This window comes from Xiphophorus hellerii, chromosome 8 (assembly GCF_003331165.1).
Source record: "Xiphophorus hellerii strain 12219 chromosome 8, Xiphophorus_hellerii-4.1, whole genome shotgun sequence".
Lineage (NCBI taxonomy): Eukaryota > Metazoa > Chordata > Actinopteri > Cyprinodontiformes > Poeciliidae > Xiphophorus > Xiphophorus hellerii.
In genome coordinates, this window is record NC_045679.1 from 29155434 (window position 1) to 29176009 (window position 20576).

The following is a 20576-nucleotide window of genomic DNA, read 5'->3' on the forward strand; positions in this document are numbered from 1 at the left end:
GAGGTCGAGAGGTTCCGGCTAGAAATAGTCGGTCTCACCTCGACGCACGGCTCTGGTTCTGGAACCAGTCTCCTTGAGAGGGGCTGGACATACTTCCACTCTGGAGTTGCCCAAGGTGAGAGGCGTCGGGCAGGAGTGGGCATACTTGTTGCTCCCCATCTCGGCGCCTGTACGTTGGGGTTTACCCCGGTGAACGAGAGGGTAGCATCCCTCCGCCTACGGGTGGGGGGACGGGTTCTGACTGTCGTTTGTGCTTACGGGCCGAACGACAGTTCAGATTACCCACCCTTTTTGGAGTCCTTAGAGGGGGTACTGGAGAGTGCTCCTCCTGGGGACTCCCTTGTTCTGCTGGGGGACTTCAACGCTCACATGGGCAATGACAGTGAGACCTGGAGGGGCGTGGTTGGGAGGAACGGCCCGCCCGACCTGAACTCGAGCGGTGTTCTGTTGCTGGACTTCTGTGCTCGCCATGGATTGTCCATAACGAACACCATGTTCAAGCATAAGGGTGTCCATATGTGCACTTGGCACCAGGACACCCTAGGCCGCAGTTCGATGATCGACTTTGTCATCGTTTCATCGGATCTGCGGCCGTATGTCTTGGACACTCGGGTGAAGAGAGGTGCGGAGCTGTCCACTGACCACTACCTGGTGGTGAGTTGGCTCCGGTGGTGGGGGCGAAAGCCGGTCAGACCTGGCAGGCCCAAACGTGTTGTGAGGGTCTGCTGGGAACGTCTGGCGGAATCCCCTGTGAGACGGAGCTTTAACTCCCATCTCCGGCAAAACTTCGAACACGTCCCGGGGGAGGTGGGGGACATGGAGTCTGAGTGGACCGTGTTCCGTGCCTCCATTGTCGAGGCGGCCGATCGGAGCTGTGGCCGCAAGGTTGTCGGTGCCTGTCGCGGCGGCAACCCTCGAACCCGCTGGTGGACACCTTCGGTGAGGGATGCCATCAGGCTGAAGAAGGAGTCCTATCGGGCCTTTTTGGCCTGTGGGACTCCGGAAGCAGCTGATGGGTACCGGCGGGCGAAGCGGCATGCGGCTCGGGCGGTTGCTGAGGCAAAAACCCGGGCGTGGGAGGAGTTTGGAGAGGCCATGGAGAAAGACTTCCGTACGGCTTCGAGGCGATTCTGGTCCACCATCCGGCGTCTCAGGGGGGGGAAGCGGTGCAGCACCAACACTGTTTATAGTGGGGATGGTGTGCTGCTGACCTCTACTCGGGACGTTGTGGGCCGGTGGGCAGAGTACTTCGAAGACCTCCTCAATCCCACCAACATGCCTTCCACTGAGGAAGCGGAGCCTGGGGACTCTGGGTTGGGCTCTCCAATCTCTGGGGACGAGGTCGCCGAGGTGGTTAAAAAGCTCCTCGGTGGCAGGGCCCCGGGGGTGGATGAGATCCGCCCGGAGTTTCTTAAGGCTCTGGATGTTGTAGGGTTGTGTTGGTTGACGCGACTCTGCAATGTCGCATGGACATCGGGGGCAGTTCCCCTGGATTGGCAGACTGGGGTGGTGGTCCCCCTGTTCAAAAAGGGGGACCGGAGGGTGTGCTCCAATTATAGAGGGGTCACACTCTTAAGCCTCCCTGGCAAGGTCTATTCAGGGGTCCTGGAGAGGAGGGTCCGTCGGATAGTCGAACCTCGGATTCAGGAAGAGCAGTGTGGTTTTCGTCCTGGTCGTGGAACGCTGGACCAGCTCTACACCCTCGGCAGGGTCCTGGAGGGTGCATGGGAGTTCGCCCAACCAGTCTACATGTGTTTTGTGGACCTGGAGAAGGCGTTCGACCGTGTCCCTCGGGGAGCCCTGTGGGGGGTTCTCCGGGAGTATGGGGTACCGGGCCCTTTGATACGGGCTGTCAGGTCCCTGTATGACCGGTGTCAGAGTCTGGTCCGCATTGCCGGCAGTAAGTCGGGCTCGTTTCCGGTGAGAGTTGGACTCCGCCAGGGCTGCCCTTTGTCACCGATTCTGTTCATCACTTTCATGGACAGAATTTCTAGGCGCAGCCAAGGTGTTGAGGGGATCCGATTTGGTGGCCTTAGGATCTCATCTCTGCTTTTTGCAGACGATGTGGTCCTTTTGGCTTCATCAGATCGTGATCTGCAGCTCTCGCTGGAGCGGTTCGCAGCCGAGTGTGACGCGGCCGGGATGAGGATCAGTGCCTCCAAATCCGAGGCCATGGTCTTGAGCCGGAAAAGGGTAGAGTGCCTTCTCCGGGTCAGGGGGGGTGTCCTGCCCCAAGTGGAGGAGTTTAAGTATCTCGGGATCTTGTTCACGAATGGGGGAAGAAGGGAGCGGGAGATCGACAGGCGGATTGGCGCAGCGTCTGCTGTCAAGCGGGCGCTGTACCGGTCCGTCGTGGTGAAGAGAGAGCTGAGCCAAAAAGCGAAGCTCTCGATTTACCGGTCGATCTACGTTCCCACCCTCATCTATGGTCATGAGCTTTGGGTCATGACCGAAAGAACGAGATCGCGGATACAAGCGGCCGAAATGGGTTTTCTCCGTAGGGTGGCTGGGCTCTCCCTTAGAGATGGGGTGAGAAGCTCAGTCATCCGGGAGGGACTCAGAGTAGAGCCGCTGCTCCTTCACATCGAGAGGAGCCAGTTGAGGTGGCTCGGGCATCTGGTCAGGATGCCTCCTAGACGCCTCCCTGGTGAGGTGTTCCGGGCACGTCCCACCGGGAGGAGGCCCCGGGGAAGACCCAGGACACGCTGGAGGGACTATGTCTCTCGGCTGGCCTGGGAACGCCTCGGGATTCCCCCGGAGGAGCTAGAAGAAGTGGCTGGGGAGAGGGAAGTCTGGGCCTCCCTTCTGAAGCTGCTACCCCCGCGACCCGACCTCGGATAAGCGGAAGAAGATGGATGGATGGATGGATGGATGGATTTTGTCCAAGTTCTAAAAATTTGATAAGTGAAACTTGTTTTTAATCTGCACCAGTTTTTAACAAGTTAAGGTACACTGACTCATTAGCTGTAACTTATGCGCTTTCTTCGGTTATATTTAGAAACAAAATGTCGATGTTGTACTCCATTAAATGGTAAATGCTCGGTACTTGAATAGCACTGTATCAAATTGAGAGGACCCCAAAGCTCTTCAAAGTACATTCAGTCATTCGCATGCTGATGGTGGTGAGCTAAATATCAAAATATTGTATTTATTTAGTAACTCCATTGTAGCAAAGTTTGCCATTTTCTTTTAAAACATTACATGCTGTAAGAGAGATACTACATACAGTAAATACAAAATTTTGATGTTTTCTTTCAGCATCACCTGTAGGGATGCACCTATTGCAGTTTTCTGGCCGATCACCGATTACCGATCTTTTAAAAAGCCGAACTTACTGATTCCGATTTTGGTTGATACCAATTTTTGTTTGAAATGTTGCTCAATATATCAAGAAGGTTCCTGAATTGGCAACAATGGGGTGACTATTGTTAACTGTAAATGTGCAGACATGACTTGGTCGGCCAGTTTGTCAGTCAAACCTTTCTCACGGGAGAAAAGAAAAGCACAGTGGTTGATTTTTAGACCTTTGCCGAGGTTGATGACATCGGTGGATAAGATCTGCTTCACATGTAAAAATCGGCCTATGGGGCGTGCTGTGGTGGCGCAGGGGGTTAGCACGCCCCACGTTTGGAGGCCTTAGTCCTCAACGCGGACGTCGCGGGTTCGACTCCCGGTCCCGACGACCTTTGCCGCATGTCCCCCCTCTCCTCACCCTCCTTCCTGTCTGCCTACTGTCGAAAAAATACGAGCCACTAGCGCCGCAAAAACTCTTCGGAGAAAAAAATGGAGAAAAAAAAAAATCGGACCAATCACCGATCACCCAATATTAAGGAAATCGGTGCACCCCTAATATACAGTCTTTTCTCTCTTTATCTCAAGGGTCACATAGGTACCACCGCTACCAAGAAGATAGATGTCTACCTCTCAATGCAGATGACTCAGGAGAAAATGCATCCGATGACAGTGGTCACCATTGCAAACGCTCGTGTTCACGACCTCATTGGACTCATCTGCTGGCAGTACACAAGCGAGGGACGAGAACCCAAACTCAGGTGAGTACAAACAAATTCCAAATACAGTTTTATGTTGAAGCTCTTCATTAACAGTGTTTCCTGTTCACCTATGTTGTTATATACAGGGCATTAACACTGTTATTTTGCTTACAGTGAGAATGTGGAGGCCTATTGCCTTCACATTGCTGAGGATGATGGTGAGGTGGATACTGACTTCCCACCACTTGATTCCAATGAGCCAATCCATAAGTTTGGCTTTAGCACGCTAGCATTGGTGGAGAAATACTCTTCACCTGGCTTGACTTCTAGACAGTCACTGTTTGTCAGAATGTAAGTATGAAAATGTGCAGAAGCAATATTATAGGGCGCTCCACCCAGTCTGGTTGTTTGTCACTGGGCAAGACACTTCATGCACCTTGCCTGCTGATGTTGGTCAGAAGAGCCAATGGCACAAAATGGCAGCCTGGCTTCTGTCAGACTGCCAAAGGGCAGCTATTGCTACTATCCATGATCAGTGTGTGAATGTGTCCTTTGAGATCTCAATTTGATATTAGAAGTGAACTAAAAATAAAATTGATTATTAACTAACATTGTGTTTTAGAATGAACAAATGATGATGGTATCAGTCATCATTTGTTTGTTCAAACACAGAATAATGATGCCATTTCAGGCTTTGAAACTTTTGCTGTGCATTTATAGTTGGATTGACTGTTTCCATCTTTTTCTTTTTAGAAATGCTGCTCATGGTTTCTCTTTAATTCCTGTGGATAGTCTGAAGGTAACCATGAAGGAGATTCTCCAAAAAGCACTTAAGAAGAGAAAGGGTTCACAGAAAGGGTCAGGTAATGATGCTTTGGTCGCTCAAAGTTCTTGGTGTGGTGTGCGTAGTGTTTGTTTTTGGTCATTATGATGCGATGGTTGTTTTGGGGTTACATTTTTAAAAATGTAACCACAAAAAACTCTTTCGCACTGGCAAGTCTCACTCTAACCTAGCATTTCTCAACGGGGGCAGTACCGCCCCCCGGGGGACGTTCAGAGGACGGCAGGGGGCGCTGGCGGAAATTTTTGCAAAAGGGGGGAGCGGGGATTCCTTTGGGGGGCGTTTGCTCAAAGGTAAACTTTACACCTTAAATGCACCACAATACCAATTTAGACTTTGAGCAAATTGTTAAACTTGTACTGTGTAAAATTAAAACATGCTTGGCTAGACTGTATCGATCTCTTCAGTGTTTGTAGCTTCTCGGCTCAGCTCCGCGGTCCTGCTACTGGTAGCTTCACCGCATCAGTTCAGCGTTACACCGACTGATATTGCTGTGATTCACTTGTCTGGTGTCTCATTTTCAAGTATTTTATGTTTAAGTTTGTTTAAGAAAGAATCCAAAGAAAATTTAATTTTACATCACAAGCTAATATTATGTTGTTCCGGCATTTCACACTGTCGGTGCAAAATTACAGCTCTGAGAGAACCGTTTCTCTCTCCTTTATTGCTGCCTGTTCCTCAGTGAGACAAGCTGCTGCGGCGCTGTTAAATCAGTCATTCCAAAACTTTCTGCATGTGTTCCTGGTTCTGCTTGTGATTAAATTCATAATTGTTCCTCCATGCTGAGCAGCTCTCTGATAGCAAATGGCATGTCTGCTGTTCACAGCTAAACTATAATGTTGTTTTGGAATTTGATGTGAGGTCATTAAGAGCTAATCAATGAATGTGGTCAGCTATCACTTAAATTGGTTTGGTGCTGTACTCGGCTCGGTGTGGCTAGTACTACCCCTGAAGTAGGTATCAATACATGAGAACAGCTGGGCAGAACAGCGCCGGATTTGCTAATGAAAAATAACTCTGGTCGGGAATGACTGGGACCGAATCGGTAAGAGACGGGCTAGTGGAAAAGTGCCTTTAGAGCAGGGGTGGGCAATGCTGGTCCTCGAGAGCCGGTGTCCTTAGATGTCTCCCTGGTCCAACACACTTGAATCCAACAGCTGAATCACCTCCTAAGTGCAGTCAAGTTCTCCAGAGTCCTGCTAATGACCTCATTATTTGACTCAGGTGTGTTGAAGTAGAGACGCATCTGAAAGTTGCAGAAGACCGACCCTCGAGGCCTGGAGTTGCCCACCCCTGCTTTAGAGGATCCTTGTTGAAGCAGGGTAGGTATGAGCTCCCAGGCAGCTGTTTTCTCAGGACTACAGTAGGCGTAGAGTGGAACTTGGTTATGTCAGTCTTAAATGAAGCATATGTAATTTCTTAGACATTTTCATTCATTTCATGTGTGTTGCGCACATAAGTCTATTTTTCAATTCATAACAACCCACACAAAAGGTGTTTGGCTGTTGTCCACCCTTAAAAATCTGATCGGTCTCTGCTGTCTTCGCCAAAAACACCCAGTTAGTTGTTGTGGAAAACACGTGAGCTCCAAAGATGCACTGTATCGTCTTTAGTTCTGCAGCCAACTGGTACCATTTGTCATCAATTATTGCTCCCTCATACTGTCAAGCTACTCGGGTGGCTCGCTTTGATTTGGCATATAGAGGCAGTATTAGTCATTTTAGAGAACACTTCTCCACTGAGTACTAAAGACATGGTCTTTGCTTCCTCTGCCCTAACATTTAAACTTGAAATAATCAGTTAATGTATGCACTGTAAAAACTCCAAAACAGATACCTCTGTTTGGAGGTATCTGTGTGAAGGCCTGATATAGTGAATCATCCCTTCACATATATAGTGAAGGGCTGATTTACTATATATGAATCAGCCCTTACAGTTAATGCAAATCATCAAGAAAAATTCCCTGACAACTGACTTACAGACTGTGAACAACTACAAGGAACTGAATGGTAAATGAAAGTGATCCCTTGACACTCCTACAGGGCCCATGTATCGTCTGGAGAAGCAGATGGAGCCGAATGTTGCAGTTGACCTGGATTCTACTCTGGAAAGCCAGAACACCCTGGAGTTTTGCCTGGTCAGAGAAAACAGTGAGTGAACTCGGCATGAAGGTTTAAATATGAGGTCTGCTGCAAACTTCATTTCAGTGACTGTTGTGGCAATTCACCATCCCAGAATGTTGTCGGCTGCTGCTGCTTCACCAAATGAAATATTCTTCAAATCATTTCTATGCCATATACACTCCTGATCAAAATCTTAAGATCAGTCAAAACATTGCAAGAATTTGCATTTTGCACTATTGGATCTTAAGAAGGTTCTAAGTAGAGCTTCACAATGTTAAAAGAAGAAATCAGCGTAAGAGACAAAACCTTTTGAGTGGGGAATTAATTGAAAACTGCATTTATACTCAAACATGATTTTTTCAGCTGATCAAAAGTTTAAGACCATAGCTCAAAAAAACCCGAAAACCCCCCAAAACAGAAACAAAGTGTCAAAAAAAAGGACTCAGTAATGAGTAGCTCCACCATTCTTGTTGATGACTTCAAACAATCGTTTAGGCATGCTTGATGCCAGTGTTTCCAGGAGGCTAGTGGGAACGTTGCTCCAAGTGTTGAAGATGGCTTCACGAAGGGCATCCACTGTCTGGAACTGATGTCCATTTTTGTAAACTTCCCTTGCCATCCATCCCCAAATGTTCTCAATTGGGTTTAGATCCGGGGAACATGCAGGATGGTCCAAAAGAGTGATGTTATTCTCTTGGAAGAACTCCTTTGTCAGGCGGGCATTGTGAACTGCAGCATTGTCCTGTTGAAAAACCCAATCATTACCACACAGACGAGGGCCCTCAGTCATGAGGGATGCCCGCTGCAACATCTCCACATAGCCAGCTGCTGTTTGACGCCCCTGCACAACCTGAAGCTCCATTGTTCCATTGAAGGAAAACGCACCCCAAATCATGATGGCGCCCCCACCACTGTGCCGTGTAGAAAACATCTCAGGTGGGATCTCCCTGTCATGCCAGTAACGTTGGAAGCCATCAGGACCATCAGGGTTAAATTTTTTCTCATCAGAGAAGACAACTTTCTTCCACCTTTCAATGTCCCATGTTTGGTGCACCCTTGCAAAGTCCAAACGGGCAATTCTGTGGCGTTGAAGAAGACGTGGCCTTTGAAGACGTTTTTTGTTTCTGAAGCCCTTCTCTCGCAGATGCCGTCTGACGGTTATTGGGCTGCAGTCAGTACCAGTAATGGCCTTAATTTGGGTAGAGGATCGTCCCGTGTCTTGACGGACAGCCAATCGGATCCTGCGGCTCAGAGCTGATGAAATTTTTTTGGGTCTACCACTTGACTTTTTTGTTCCATAACCCTCAGGATCGTTTATAAAATGCAAAATGACTTACTGCGTCCAACCTCAGCAGCGATGGCACGTTGTGAGAGGCCTTGCTTATGCAGCTCAACAATCCTACCACGTTCAAAGTCAGTGAGCTTTTTTGCTTTTGCCATCAGGAGGTCTTGACAGTGTAAAGACTTCACAGAAAATGACATGGAATCCAGATGTTTGCACAGCTTTTGACTTTTAAAGACTATGGTCTTAAACTTTTGATCAGCTGAAAAAATCATGTTTGAGTGCAAATGCAGTTTTCAGACAATTCCCCGCTCAAATGTTCTTGTCTCTTGCACTGATTTGTCCTTTTAACATTGTGAAGCTCTACTTAGAACCTTCTTAAGATTCAATGGTGCAAAATGCTAATTCTTGCAATTTTTGGACTGGTCTTAAGATTTTGATCAGGAGTGTATACAGTATATAGCAAGTTTAGACCAAACGCAGGCCCACTAAAAACTCTATAAGGAAAAGTGAAAGTTTTGTGAATGAGCAGAGATCTTATTATCAGGAGCTCTTGTGTTTTATTTAGATTTCTTTTCTTAACTCGGCTTATTCATTTTACAGGCTCCAGAGGTGAGGAGAGCTCTGAGGAGGACCCTACTATTGATATAACCACAGTCCAAGACATGTTGAGCAGTCACCACTACAAGTCCTTCAAGATCAGCTTGATTCATAAGCTGCGTTTCACCACAGATGTCCAGCTAGGTACATGCTACTCAGTGAGGTGCTGCTGTCTTTTCCAGATATGAAAATGTTTTTGTTTGTACTGATTCTTGTGTATAAAGTCTGTTTTAAAAAGACAGTTAAATGTGTGAAACGTTGACCAATAATGACAAGATATGCTGAAGGATTCTTGATGGAGGCAGTACTTTTAAAACTAATGGAAAATGATACAGACTCACTCTGTGCCTGTTTCCACTCAGGGCAGTGTGGAACATGATAGTTCTAGAGGACTGTTCATATGAGCAACAACTCAAGTAGTCTGCACATGCAAATAAATGTAGAAAAAAAATCCACAATTAAAGTTATAGGTAAAGAATTGGAATGATTGAACACACTTGTCTACATCCCAGAAAGAAGGACACAAGGGGCTGGCTGTTCCTCTGGGGAATCGTTACCTGGACCTGGGAGTATAGAGTGCATCTTTTTGTGTGTCTTTACACATGGTATTTAGATGTTTAGAAGATGGAGCAGAATACACAAGTAGAAACAAAACTGCTTCAAGACTTTTTCTATGTTAATAAAAAGTAAAAAGTTTATAGCAGGAGAGGGAGATTGATTAGATGATGGGCTCATTATCTTTGCCGATGTTCTCCTCCAGGAAGAAATCGCAGCTAAACGAAACACCGGGTGTAGCTTCAATGGAATGAAAAGTAACTGAGAATACAAAGTCAACAGCAAATGATGCAAATTGGAGAGTAGTAGAAGAAGATGATAGCAGACTGAGGAAGGTAGTCAGCGTGACCAACTTTGATGGTCCCACCTGCAAACTACACCTTTTATGTAATGTTTGTTTTTAGTGTGATGTGTAAAACAAGTTTTCTCTGCTGACCCAGCCAGTGACCTAATGTTACTCCCATCAATCGGCAAATACTACCTGTATCTCTCAAAGTTAAAAGAAAGCTGACTCGTCTATTTATTTCGAACTATTAAAACAGCTGTACTTTACATGGCTTTATTTTCATTTAGAGCTTTCTGAATAAATCTAATTATCCAGGAATGTTTAATATATTTTACTTTTATTTTATTCCAGTTGTACTCAAATCACCCATCACAAGTGTTTTAATCATGCCTGGTTGGTTTTTGACTGGTTGACTTTTTTTCAAGTACCAGTATATATCAGAAAACAATTTCTGTGCAACATACAGATGACACAATAAATGTTCTGTTCTTTTTGACAAACATAATGATCAGTTTGCAGACAGGAGTCTCACAGCAGCAGGCATGTCTGCATTGTTGATATAAACAAGCATCTGCATCACAGCAGATCTGCAACATCCACAGCATGCTGTCTTGTACAAGTCAACAAGTCAATGTACAGTATATACCAGGGCTGTTTTTATTTGCTGAGCTAAAGTGAACAGACGTCATTAGTGAATTATGTTGCTTGTAGGGGGTTTGGATGTTAGAATGAGTTGACCATTTGCATCTTATCTTGTAGTATTGTCTCTAGGCCACAAATTGCACATTGCTCTTCAGTGCTTCTGCAGATCCATTAGATTTTATGTTACAACAGGACACGTTATCTCTGTGGTGCTACAGTTGTTGGCCTTTTAATTGAGTTTTTCACATTTTATTTTGATTTTATGATTTTATGCAGATGCTCTGGATAAATCACGCTCTTAATGTTTACTTAAAAATAAGTGCTTTTACCACATAACCCAATCCTATTAGCTTTTTTTTTTACCTTAAATATTTTCCACCATCCAAAACTGTCCTTGCAGGCATTTCAGGTGAAAAAGTGGAAATCGATCCTGTCACAAGTCAGAAGTTTTGGATTCGCCAAAAACCCATCTCTATTGACTCGGACCACCTTTGTGCATGTGACCTTGTTGAGGAGAGAAGTCCCAGTAAGTGTTCTCATGAGGTTCTCTAAAGTGAGCCCCTGTCTGGTCATCCTTATAAATTGATGGTTTCTGATTGTGTAATGTTTTAGAAATGAACTGTGTAATTACAACTGCAAAATGATTTCACATCTCATCAGAAGGTCTTAGCATTTTTTAGGCATGGATAGGAAAGAGTAGAATGATTGGGTCCTAATGATTCTAAAAGGCCACCAACTGTATTTTTGTGTAATGGAACACTGATTTCACTCCCCCTTTTTTGGCTAATTTGAAGTCCTTATAGCTGCAGTATGAAACCTTTATAATTTTGTATTTATATTTTTGTCAATTTGTTCAGGGTTTCCCCCAGAAAACTTGCTAAGCCTGGTGGTCGGTTCACCGAGACGGTCCACCAGGGTTTTGTATTAAAAGATGTTAAGTTGACAGGAAATGTAAAATATTACTGCGTAATTATATGTTACGGGAATACATTGCCGACAATACTTAAACTCACAACTATAGAATCTTAAAAACAACAAATTAAAAAAAAAATACAGTTAAAATAAATATCAATTATTTGCACTTCTGATAAATCCAGATTAAGTAATCAGTTAGTGGCTCTAAAAACATGATGTAATTCTGATCACATTTAGCACTGGCCCAAAGCAAAAGTGAACTAAGAGAATATCAAATTTGATTTAATGTTTTCAGCATAGTTAAATGAAAAGATTTTAAATTGTTTAACATTTAAATTTAAGATGCTAAAGAGTTGGCAAGTTTACTTTGTAAAAGTTCAAAGAACAATCTTTATAATTGGATTGTTTTGTTACCTAAATTTGAATCTGATACTCTTAGTTTAATCTTTGAGTTTTAGCTGTTTGTTCACAAATACATCTAAGTAAACTACAATTGTAATTGAGTTCTCGGCCAATTAAACAAGGCCCCATGTCCCAGATTTCACTAAATCCATGGTGACATGCTGTCTGGTGCTGATGTTCTTAGCAACAAGAGGGACCCCTAAATCAAATTCTGCTCACGGTCTCATGCAACATTGGTGTTTGAAAAAAATAAATATATTAAAAATGTCAGATGCTTTTTGATTACGTTTCTGAGATGTCACTGTGACAAGTCGATGTCAACTGAACTTTTACCATGTTGAGTCCGACTTTAAAAAATATGAAGTTGTGCAACCCCCAGTCATGACAGTAGGTTGCAAGACTAATAATCTGTGAAACAACTGACTTCATCTACCTCCTCCTTCAGCTTTTATTGCCATCTGAAGAAATGCACCGCTTTCGGCTAGGACCAACCAATCAGAGCCAGGAGGAGGGTCAAACTGCAACGCTGTCAAACTCTCATGTACTCTCTGCATGAGGTGCAAATGGCAGAGAAACATTTTAGCGTTACAGGAAAACCGTTTATCTGCCATCATCAGTGGCTATGCTACTGATGATGAGATTTCACAGGACCTGCTGAATGGGGAAAAAGCTGTAGCGGTAGCAGAGAGGAAGAGGTGTGGGGAAGAGCAGCGGCACATGAGATTGTGATTGACATCCTCCGGGCTCTGATTGGTTGTTTTCAGTTAGAACTGGGAGAAGGCAGATGAACTCAGTTTTTTTCACAGAATATCTGTCTGATACCATACTGTCATGACATGATGACAAATATATAAAATAATATATTTTATAAAAGTTACACACTGCAGCTTTAAAATACCTTGACTAAAAAGTTTCACTCAGTTATAAGCAAACTTTTGATATGTAGCCAATCAATTCAGTCTAAGTTACATTTTCTGTATGTCAGAACATGACTTTCTGTCATTCCTCTCTCTCAAAGCTGCCTTTGAGAGGAATAGAGGCCCTATTAGAATGATGTTGCGTAATTGGATGTGTTGGAGCTGCAACCTCCTTTCTGTACATTTATAAATCAACAATCAGTTAACTAATATGACAATATTTATTCCTGACCAGAACAAGTGTCCATAGTAGGCTACAATATGTTTATGGTTATAGCTTTCATTAATACACACACAGACTAGAGAACATTATGTTCTTTGGCTAATGGTAGCTCCACAACAACTAAAGTCTCGTAGATTCACAGGAATGTGACATCATTTTCAGACCAAGGCAGTAACTTTTCAATCTGTACACATAGGCCTGTCGCGATAAACGATAAATCAATTAATCGTACGATAAATTAAAACTATCAACGTCATTTTAATTATCGGCACTATCGTCTCTTTCGGCCTTTTTCTCTTTCTGTTAATGACACTAAATGAAAAAAGGCTCAACTCCGGTGCTCTCCACTGACCCCCCCTTCCTCATTTCCTTAGTGTAAAGCCCAGCGCACACTACACGATCTTAGAGTTGTCGGCCGATTGTCGGCCCATTTTCGAAACCTGACAGATCACACATTAGCCGACAGAAATCCTAGGTATAACTGTTCGATCCTGCCGTGTGGTGTCCAACAATGGGCACAAAATAATGGCTACAAGTCCAGTTAACTAATTTAAAAACCGGGCATTAATCAATGCTTTACTACAATCTACCTGCAATGCATGTGGCTAGTGTCAGTGTAAAGTCCTGACTGAATGAAAATCATTATAACCTATATACGTCACGTTAACGAAGAACAGCTGAAAAGTTACCGGGTTTATCAACTGCGGTAGCAATTTAGCTCCAACTCCTCCCCTTGTTATTTCTATATTCTTTGCATGTTGAATAAACATTAATGTTGTTTCCACATATCATCTCCAATGTCCGCTGGACTTCGGGTTGCGCTGTATCAGCGGTTTGGGATTCCCCTCCGTAATTTCCCCTCAGAAAGCGCGGAGGAGAATCCACGCTTTTTGATTGGCTAACTGTCACATTCAACAGGCTCCCAGTCGGGGAAAAACCCTGATTTAGATCGGAGCGGCAACGACGATCTACCGCAGGGTGCTTAAACCTTTTGAGACCAAGGTCTACTTTTTCTCTCACCAGCCGGCTGAGATCTACCTCATACGGAGCCCCCTAGGGGACATGGGGAATTTTTTTTCTTTTGCGTTACCTCGCAATACTTTTGCGTTCCCTCGCAAAACTTTTGCGTTACCTCGCAAAACTTTTGCGTTACCTCGCAATACTTTTGCGTTACCTCGCAAAACTTTTGCGTTCCCTCGCAATACTGTACTGGTCAGTTATGCAGCATAATTGAATACTGCAAGCCTTTCTTATGGTGGGCGCCGTACTTTATGCTTTAATATAAGGTTATGTGAGGTATTTCCATGAATGTTAGTATCTTTTTGTGAAATATCTGAAGTTTTATATCTTTCTTTAGGATAGAAAGGCGCCACAAACCTACGATATAAACAGAAACTTTCCGTAAGTAGCAAAGAAATAAAAAAACATCCTAATTTGGACTATTTCTGAGTTATTATCGCGGGGTAATAAATCATCTGACAGTTTTGATTGTGTCTCTGTTGTGTTCGTAGTCTGAATGGTTTAAAGAGCTGCTTTCAGTGCCGCTCCATCTTAGCCTTAACAGACATAAACATGCAGGAAAAAATCGATTTTCAGTTTGTTTTTTGCACCAAACAGTTAATAATAATAAACAAGTTTTCACTGAGGCTCTGTAAGAGCCATATGAATGAAATAAGTAATTATTGATATGACAGGAACAGGAGGCTTTGACACTTAGGTGTGTCAACGTGGGAGTGACGTCACCAGGTATGAATGGGAAGGATACTGGCTTTGTGTGTATGAGGAAGCGGTGAGCGGGGCGGCCAGTCCTTGCAAAGTTTGGAGCATGATGATCAAAATGGAATAAATCGATAATTGTGACAGAACAAAGAAAGAAGTGGTTTGGAGTTGATTGATACACGGACAGATGAGATTCCCCGAGTTAACCCAGTGCGGTCCTTTACCATCATTACTTTGTTGTGTTTTTAATAATAAAAACTTGTTAATAATAAAAACTGTTTGGTGCAAAAAACAAATTGAAAATCGATTTTTTTCCTGCATGTTTATGTCTGTTAAGGCTAAGATGGAGCGGCACTGAAAGCAGCTCTTTAAACCATTCAGACTACGAACACAACAGAGACACAATCAAAACTGTCAGATGATTTATTACCCGCGATAATAACTCAGAAATAGTCCAAATTAGGATGTATTTTTATTTCTTTCCTACTTACGGAAAGTTTCTGTTTATATCGTAGGTTTGTGGTGCCTTTCTATCCTAAAGAAAGATATAAAACTTCAGATATTTCACAAAAAGATACTAACATTCATGGAAATACCTCACATAACCTTATATTAAAGCATAAAGTACGGCGCACACCATAAGAAAGGCTTGCAGTATTCAATTATGCTGCATAACTGACCAGTACAGTATTGCGAGGTAACGCAAAAGTTTTGCGAGGTAACGCAAATGTTTTGCGAGGTAACGCAAAAGGTTTTGCGAGGGAACGCAAATGTTTTGCGAGGGAACGCAAATGTTTTGCGAGGGAACGCAAAAGTATTGCGAGGGAACGCAAAAGAAAAAAAATTCCCCATGTCCCCTAGACGGCTCCGTAAGAAATAGTCCAAATTAGGATGTATTTTTATTTCTTTCCTACTTACGGAAAGTTTCTGTTTATATCGTAGGTTTGTGGCGCCTTTCTATCCTAAAGAAAGATATAAAACTTCAGATATTTCACAAAAAGATACTAACATTCATGGAAATACCTCACATAACCTTATATTAAAGCATAAAGTACGGCGCACACCGTAAGAAAGGCTTGCAGTATTCAATTATGCTGCATAACTGACCAGTACAGTATTGCGAGGGAACGCAAAAGGTTTTGCGAGGTAACGCAAAAGTTTTGCGAGGTAACGCAAAAGGTTTTGCGAGGGAACGCAAAAGGTTTTGCGAGGGAACGCAAAAGTATTGCGAGGGAACGCAAAAGAAAAAAAATTCCCCATGTCCCCTAGAGGGCTCCGTAACCTCGTGACACGAAGACATAAAAATTGTAAATTAAACTTTTTTGACTTATTTTATATGCGAATATACATCAGTAATAGCAGAAATAATAAAGTGATAGAAAATCTAATGCAGTATATTTCTTCCTCAGTGAGATTCTCCTACCGTTTTACTCTCTCTCTCTTTGTCGTTAAGCACGCCCGTTGCCGTGGCAACCGACTGCGCCCCGCGAGCGGAGCAGCGATTACTTTAAAAACATAACATTCAGTCCGTTACGATGTCAAGTTTCCAGGCTTGATATTTATTTCTCGATTATTGGTTGATTAGCTAATGTAAACTCCTGCTCTGCTAGTCAGTCGGTCTTTGTCGCCTTTTTTTTGTTAATGGAACTGAAACGCACTGAATTGCGCAACACCTTGTTGAAACAATAATTACTGAGAATATAAATTTTAACAGGTTTTGTTGATTTAAAAAAAAAAATATATATATATATATATATATATATTTTTTTTTTTTTTTTATATATAATTATATAATTATTATTCTTTAATGAAGCTACAAACGTTTAGGATCTTAGTGAATATTTTGATAAGCCTGTCAGAAGAGGAAGTTCTGGTCTCATCGTCCTGGCGGCGTTCAGTTTGTCACCTGCTGCCTAGATCAACTCAAAACCTTCCCGTGATCGACGTATTGAGCCCCCTGATCTTCCGTAACACACCAAACACTACAGGATGATCGGTTACGAAATCGTAAGCGACAATCTTAGAACGGCCGGGGTTCTAACATTGTCTTAAGGGGAAAAATAGGGGCAAAAAAAACCTTGTAGTGTGAACTATTGCATCAGGTAGTCGATGTGCCCATTTTCTCTATTTAAATCTAATTATTACTGAAGGGCAACATGGTATACAGACTTCATAATCTTTACTCTTTTGGTTGAATGCAGTATTTATTTCCACTTTGGCTTTATGTTGTTTAGTTTTTTTTCAAGTAAATTTTTTGTTAATGGAGACTGAGAATCCATTTTATTTTTGTTTTTGGTAGTTTTGTTTATTTTGTTTATCAGTTCCAGTGTTTAGTGTTCTTTTGAAAATAAAGTGTATCTATCTTTGGCAGGAAATCGCCTGCATTATTACGTCATTTCCATTACATCAGTGTAAAAAGGTCTTCAACAATATTATCGTTTATCGCAATAATTTTTGAGACAATTAATCGTTCAGCAAAATTTGTTATCGTGACAGGCCTATGTACACAATAGAACAATAAGAAGCAATAGCCTTCCTTGTTTTCTGGCTTACATTTTCTCTGGCATCTGGCACAAATACTGCCTATTTACACTAGCTTAGCTTTTATATGTTTTTTCCAGATAAAGTTTTATTAGATATGCCACTTCCTCTCATCTCGGGTGTGTTATTCTTACAAATGAAACCACTCAATCAATAAGAGATTTTTTTTTCTTTAATTTTCCATCTTTGATTTATTTATTTTTCCTGGAATTATACAAATGCATGACCCATGATGTATGACAAGGAGAGACTGGTTGATTTGTGTGCATTTTTGACCTGTTGAACATGTTTTCTGTTCTACAGGTCATGCCATTTTTAAGATTACTTATCACAGCAACCATGACTACAAGGCTCTATACTTTGAGTCTGATGCTGCTACTGTCAATGAAATTGTGCTCAAGGTGAGTTCTACATGAATGATGTGACCCTGCAGCTCCTGTACTGTAATCTGTGTGGCGTGCCCATATATACACTCTGATCTACTACATCTCTGGTTGTGCCTTTTATATTACTCTTGATACAAGACACATCCAATTATTTGCATGATTTATTCACACATGACCGTATTCTGACTTGCTCCCACCCAAATTCCCAGCCTTCCAACCTTTTGGTCAGAAGGTTTGAAATGTCCTGACTCATAGCTTCATTCTGTAGTGCCTGAAAAAAAGTATCTTAAATTAATCCTTTCAACAATAATCAACATTCTATAGAATCACATAAACAGTTCACAGCTATTCAGCTCAGTTATCCAGTTCTTTCCCCTCATCGTTATCACTGAAATTGTTCCAGAGTCCTTCCATTGTTTGTGATTATCTGCACTGTAGACAAAGTTGTGTGTAAATTACTGCTACTCTTTTAGTGAGGAACAAAGGTTTTCTAACAATATTTCTTTAGCTAATGCCTAACCCGTTAATCATTGCAATTGCTAAGTCTAAGGTAAACTTTATGACTAAAGAGTTGAAATACTAAATCACTTTTTTTTTTTCTCCTTTTGCTAGGTGAATTACATCCTGGAGTCTCGGGCCAGCACCTCCCGGGCAGATTACTTTGCCCAAAAGCAACGCAAACTTAGCCGCAGGACAAGCTTTAGTTTCCAGAAGGAGAAGAAAACTGGGCAGTAGATGCACACTACTGAAACCACTCCACTGAGGCTACACAGGTCCATCGGCCAGACGCCTTTCACTCCTGTACAAAGAGCATCTTGGATGTAGTTCAAGATTTCAGATGTAGAATCTGATAGAAAGTCAAGTTAAAGACTAAAGATATGGCAGAAAACAAAAGTTGTGCTTCAGCTGGTGCAGATTGAAAACCTCTGTAGCCCAATGAAGGAGCAGATTTCATAACTAGAGGGAACTTGCATGTTGACTTTTGGACAGATTAGCTGCTGTGCTCTGATTCTTCACTTGTTGCCTCTGTATGTGAGTACTGCTCAAGCAAGTTGTTAAAGTTACACGTTGAACATTAGTTCCACTTCTCTTTTGTTAACAGATTTGAATCCTCACCATTTTATGTATTGTATATACAAATTTTATAATCAAAAAATTAAATAACATAAATTTATATTAGCCAGTTTGGCTTTTTTTCCACTACTTCCTTGAATCACCCCCATTTTGCAGTCATTTTACTCCTGTCTGTCTAGAACAACATTGCCTGTTAGGTTTTTCAACTGTACTGTTGTGAAGTGCTGTTCTTCTTAATTGTGATGAATCTTTTCGGTTTGCAAAATTTCCATTAACACCCCAAGATCTGCTTCCAAGAAATGCGTGTGTGTGTGCATGTATGTCTAAAATTTTAATTATTTTGTGAAGAATCAACAAGTGGGACACAATCGTGAGGTGGAATGAAATTTATTGGATATTTTAAACTTCTTTAACAAATATAAAACTGCAAAGTGAAACCAAAATCGTTTGGCCACAATGCAAAACGATATGTTTGGGATAAAAGCAACACAGCTCACCCTGAACACACCATCCCCACTGTCAAACATGGTGGTGGCAGCATCATGGTTTGGGTCTGCTTTTCTTCAGCAGGGACAGGGAAGATGGTTAAAATTGATGGGAAGATGGATGGATGGAGCCAAATACAGGACCATTCTGGAAGAAAACCTGTTGGAGTCTGCAAAAGACCAGAGACTGGGACAGAGATTTATCTTCCAACAAAACAATGATCCCAAACATAAAGTAAAACCTACAATAAAATGGTTCACAAATAAATATATCCAGGTCTTAGAATGGCCAAGTTAAAGTCCAGACCTGAATCCAATTGAGAATCTGTGGAAGGAGCTGAAAACCGCTGTTCACAAGCGCTCTCCATCCAACCTCACTGAGCTCCAGCTGTTTTGCAAGGAAGAATGGGCAAGAATTTCAGTCTCTCCATGTGCAAAACTGATAGACATACCCCATGCGACTTGCAGCAGTAATCGCAGCAAAAGGTGGCGCTACAAAGTCTTAACGCAAGGGGGCCACATAATATTGCACGCCCCACTTTGCCATTTAAAAAAACAAAAAAAGTTTACAATATCCAATAAATTTTGTTCCACCTCATGATTGTGCCCCACTTGTTGATTCTTCACAAAATAATAAAAATTTTACATTTTTATGTTTGAAGCCTGAAAAGTGGCAAAAGGTTGAAAAGTTTAAGGGGGCCGAATACTTTCACAAGGCATATATGTCATACATGAATGTATAAAATTCTGCTGAAGAAATGTGTATCAGCTCGTACAAAAATTGCAGCACCTGTATCCATCATGTAAGAAATGTTCTATTTCGCTTCATGAAGTCTACTTTGTTCCTGGCATCAATACCACATGAACAAAATTGCTTTAATATTTCTTAGCCATAGTAATCCATATTCACAAAATGAAAATGTTCAAAATTATTTTATCTCTCTTTCAAATATGATTTACTGTACTTGTTAATTATCAATTAGCACAGGAGTGCTAATTGCATATTTAGATAAACCCCTAACACGCCTAAATCAAGCGCCTGAATTCCCTTGTCAGTCAGCCAGCTCTGGTGGAGGCCTGCTAACCAGCCAGTCATTGATTCAGGAGGCTGGAGCGGAGAGTCCCTGAAGGAGCAGAATAGAAGAAGATTTCATCTGAAAAGCTGGAGGTAGTCAAATCCTTGATATTGCACAGATTGCAACTAATGTTTTCTGTGCCTTTTAATAATGACACTCCCTCTTCCTTCATGCAAATTGCGAGGTACAATTGTCAAATTAACCTTAATTGAGCTGTCCAGCAGTCATTAGATGTATGTGTGTGTTGGAAATATTGAAATGCAATGCAGGAGCTCTGATTAAAAAAACATGGTCGTTTACATCAGCTTTTTCTAGATATTGTAGGATTTATAACAGTGGGATTTGGATAACAATACATATCAATGCAAGTATGTGGTAACAAACACCAGGGGAAACAAACTGCAAATCTTTTTTTAGTTCTTTTTGAGTTCAGATTATTATGGGTTGTTCACCCTTAGCTAAATTTGACCTTGTGGGTTTATTTTTCTATAATACAGTAAAAAGTGCATACAGTAGC

The 20576-nt window shown here is 42.2% G+C and overlaps 1 protein-coding gene across 2 annotated transcripts in view; it reads left to right on the forward strand.

The window, feature by feature from the left end:
• Positions 1-20358, forward strand: part of mapkap1 (MAPK associated protein 1) — a 32597-nt gene extending 12239 nt beyond the window's left edge. Inside the window, exons 5-12 of one of the 2 annotated variants that reach the window (XM_032569011.1) lie at positions 3880-4052; positions 4167-4343; positions 4746-4855; positions 6876-6983; positions 8842-8982; positions 10722-10847; positions 17342-17439; positions 18037-20358. In XM_032569011.1, the coding sequence (XP_032424902.1) occupies positions 3880-4052; positions 4167-4343; positions 4746-4855; positions 6876-6983; positions 8842-8982; positions 10722-10847; positions 17342-17439; positions 18037-18159 (1056 nt within the window). In that variant the 3' untranslated portion in view covers positions 18160-20358. The remainder of the gene's footprint in view (positions 1-3879; positions 4053-4166; positions 4344-4745; positions 4856-6875; positions 6984-8841; positions 8983-10721; positions 10848-17341; positions 17440-18036) is intronic. The other variant, XM_032569012.1, reaches the window with a different exon arrangement.
• Positions 20359-20576: the final 218 nt, after the last annotated feature.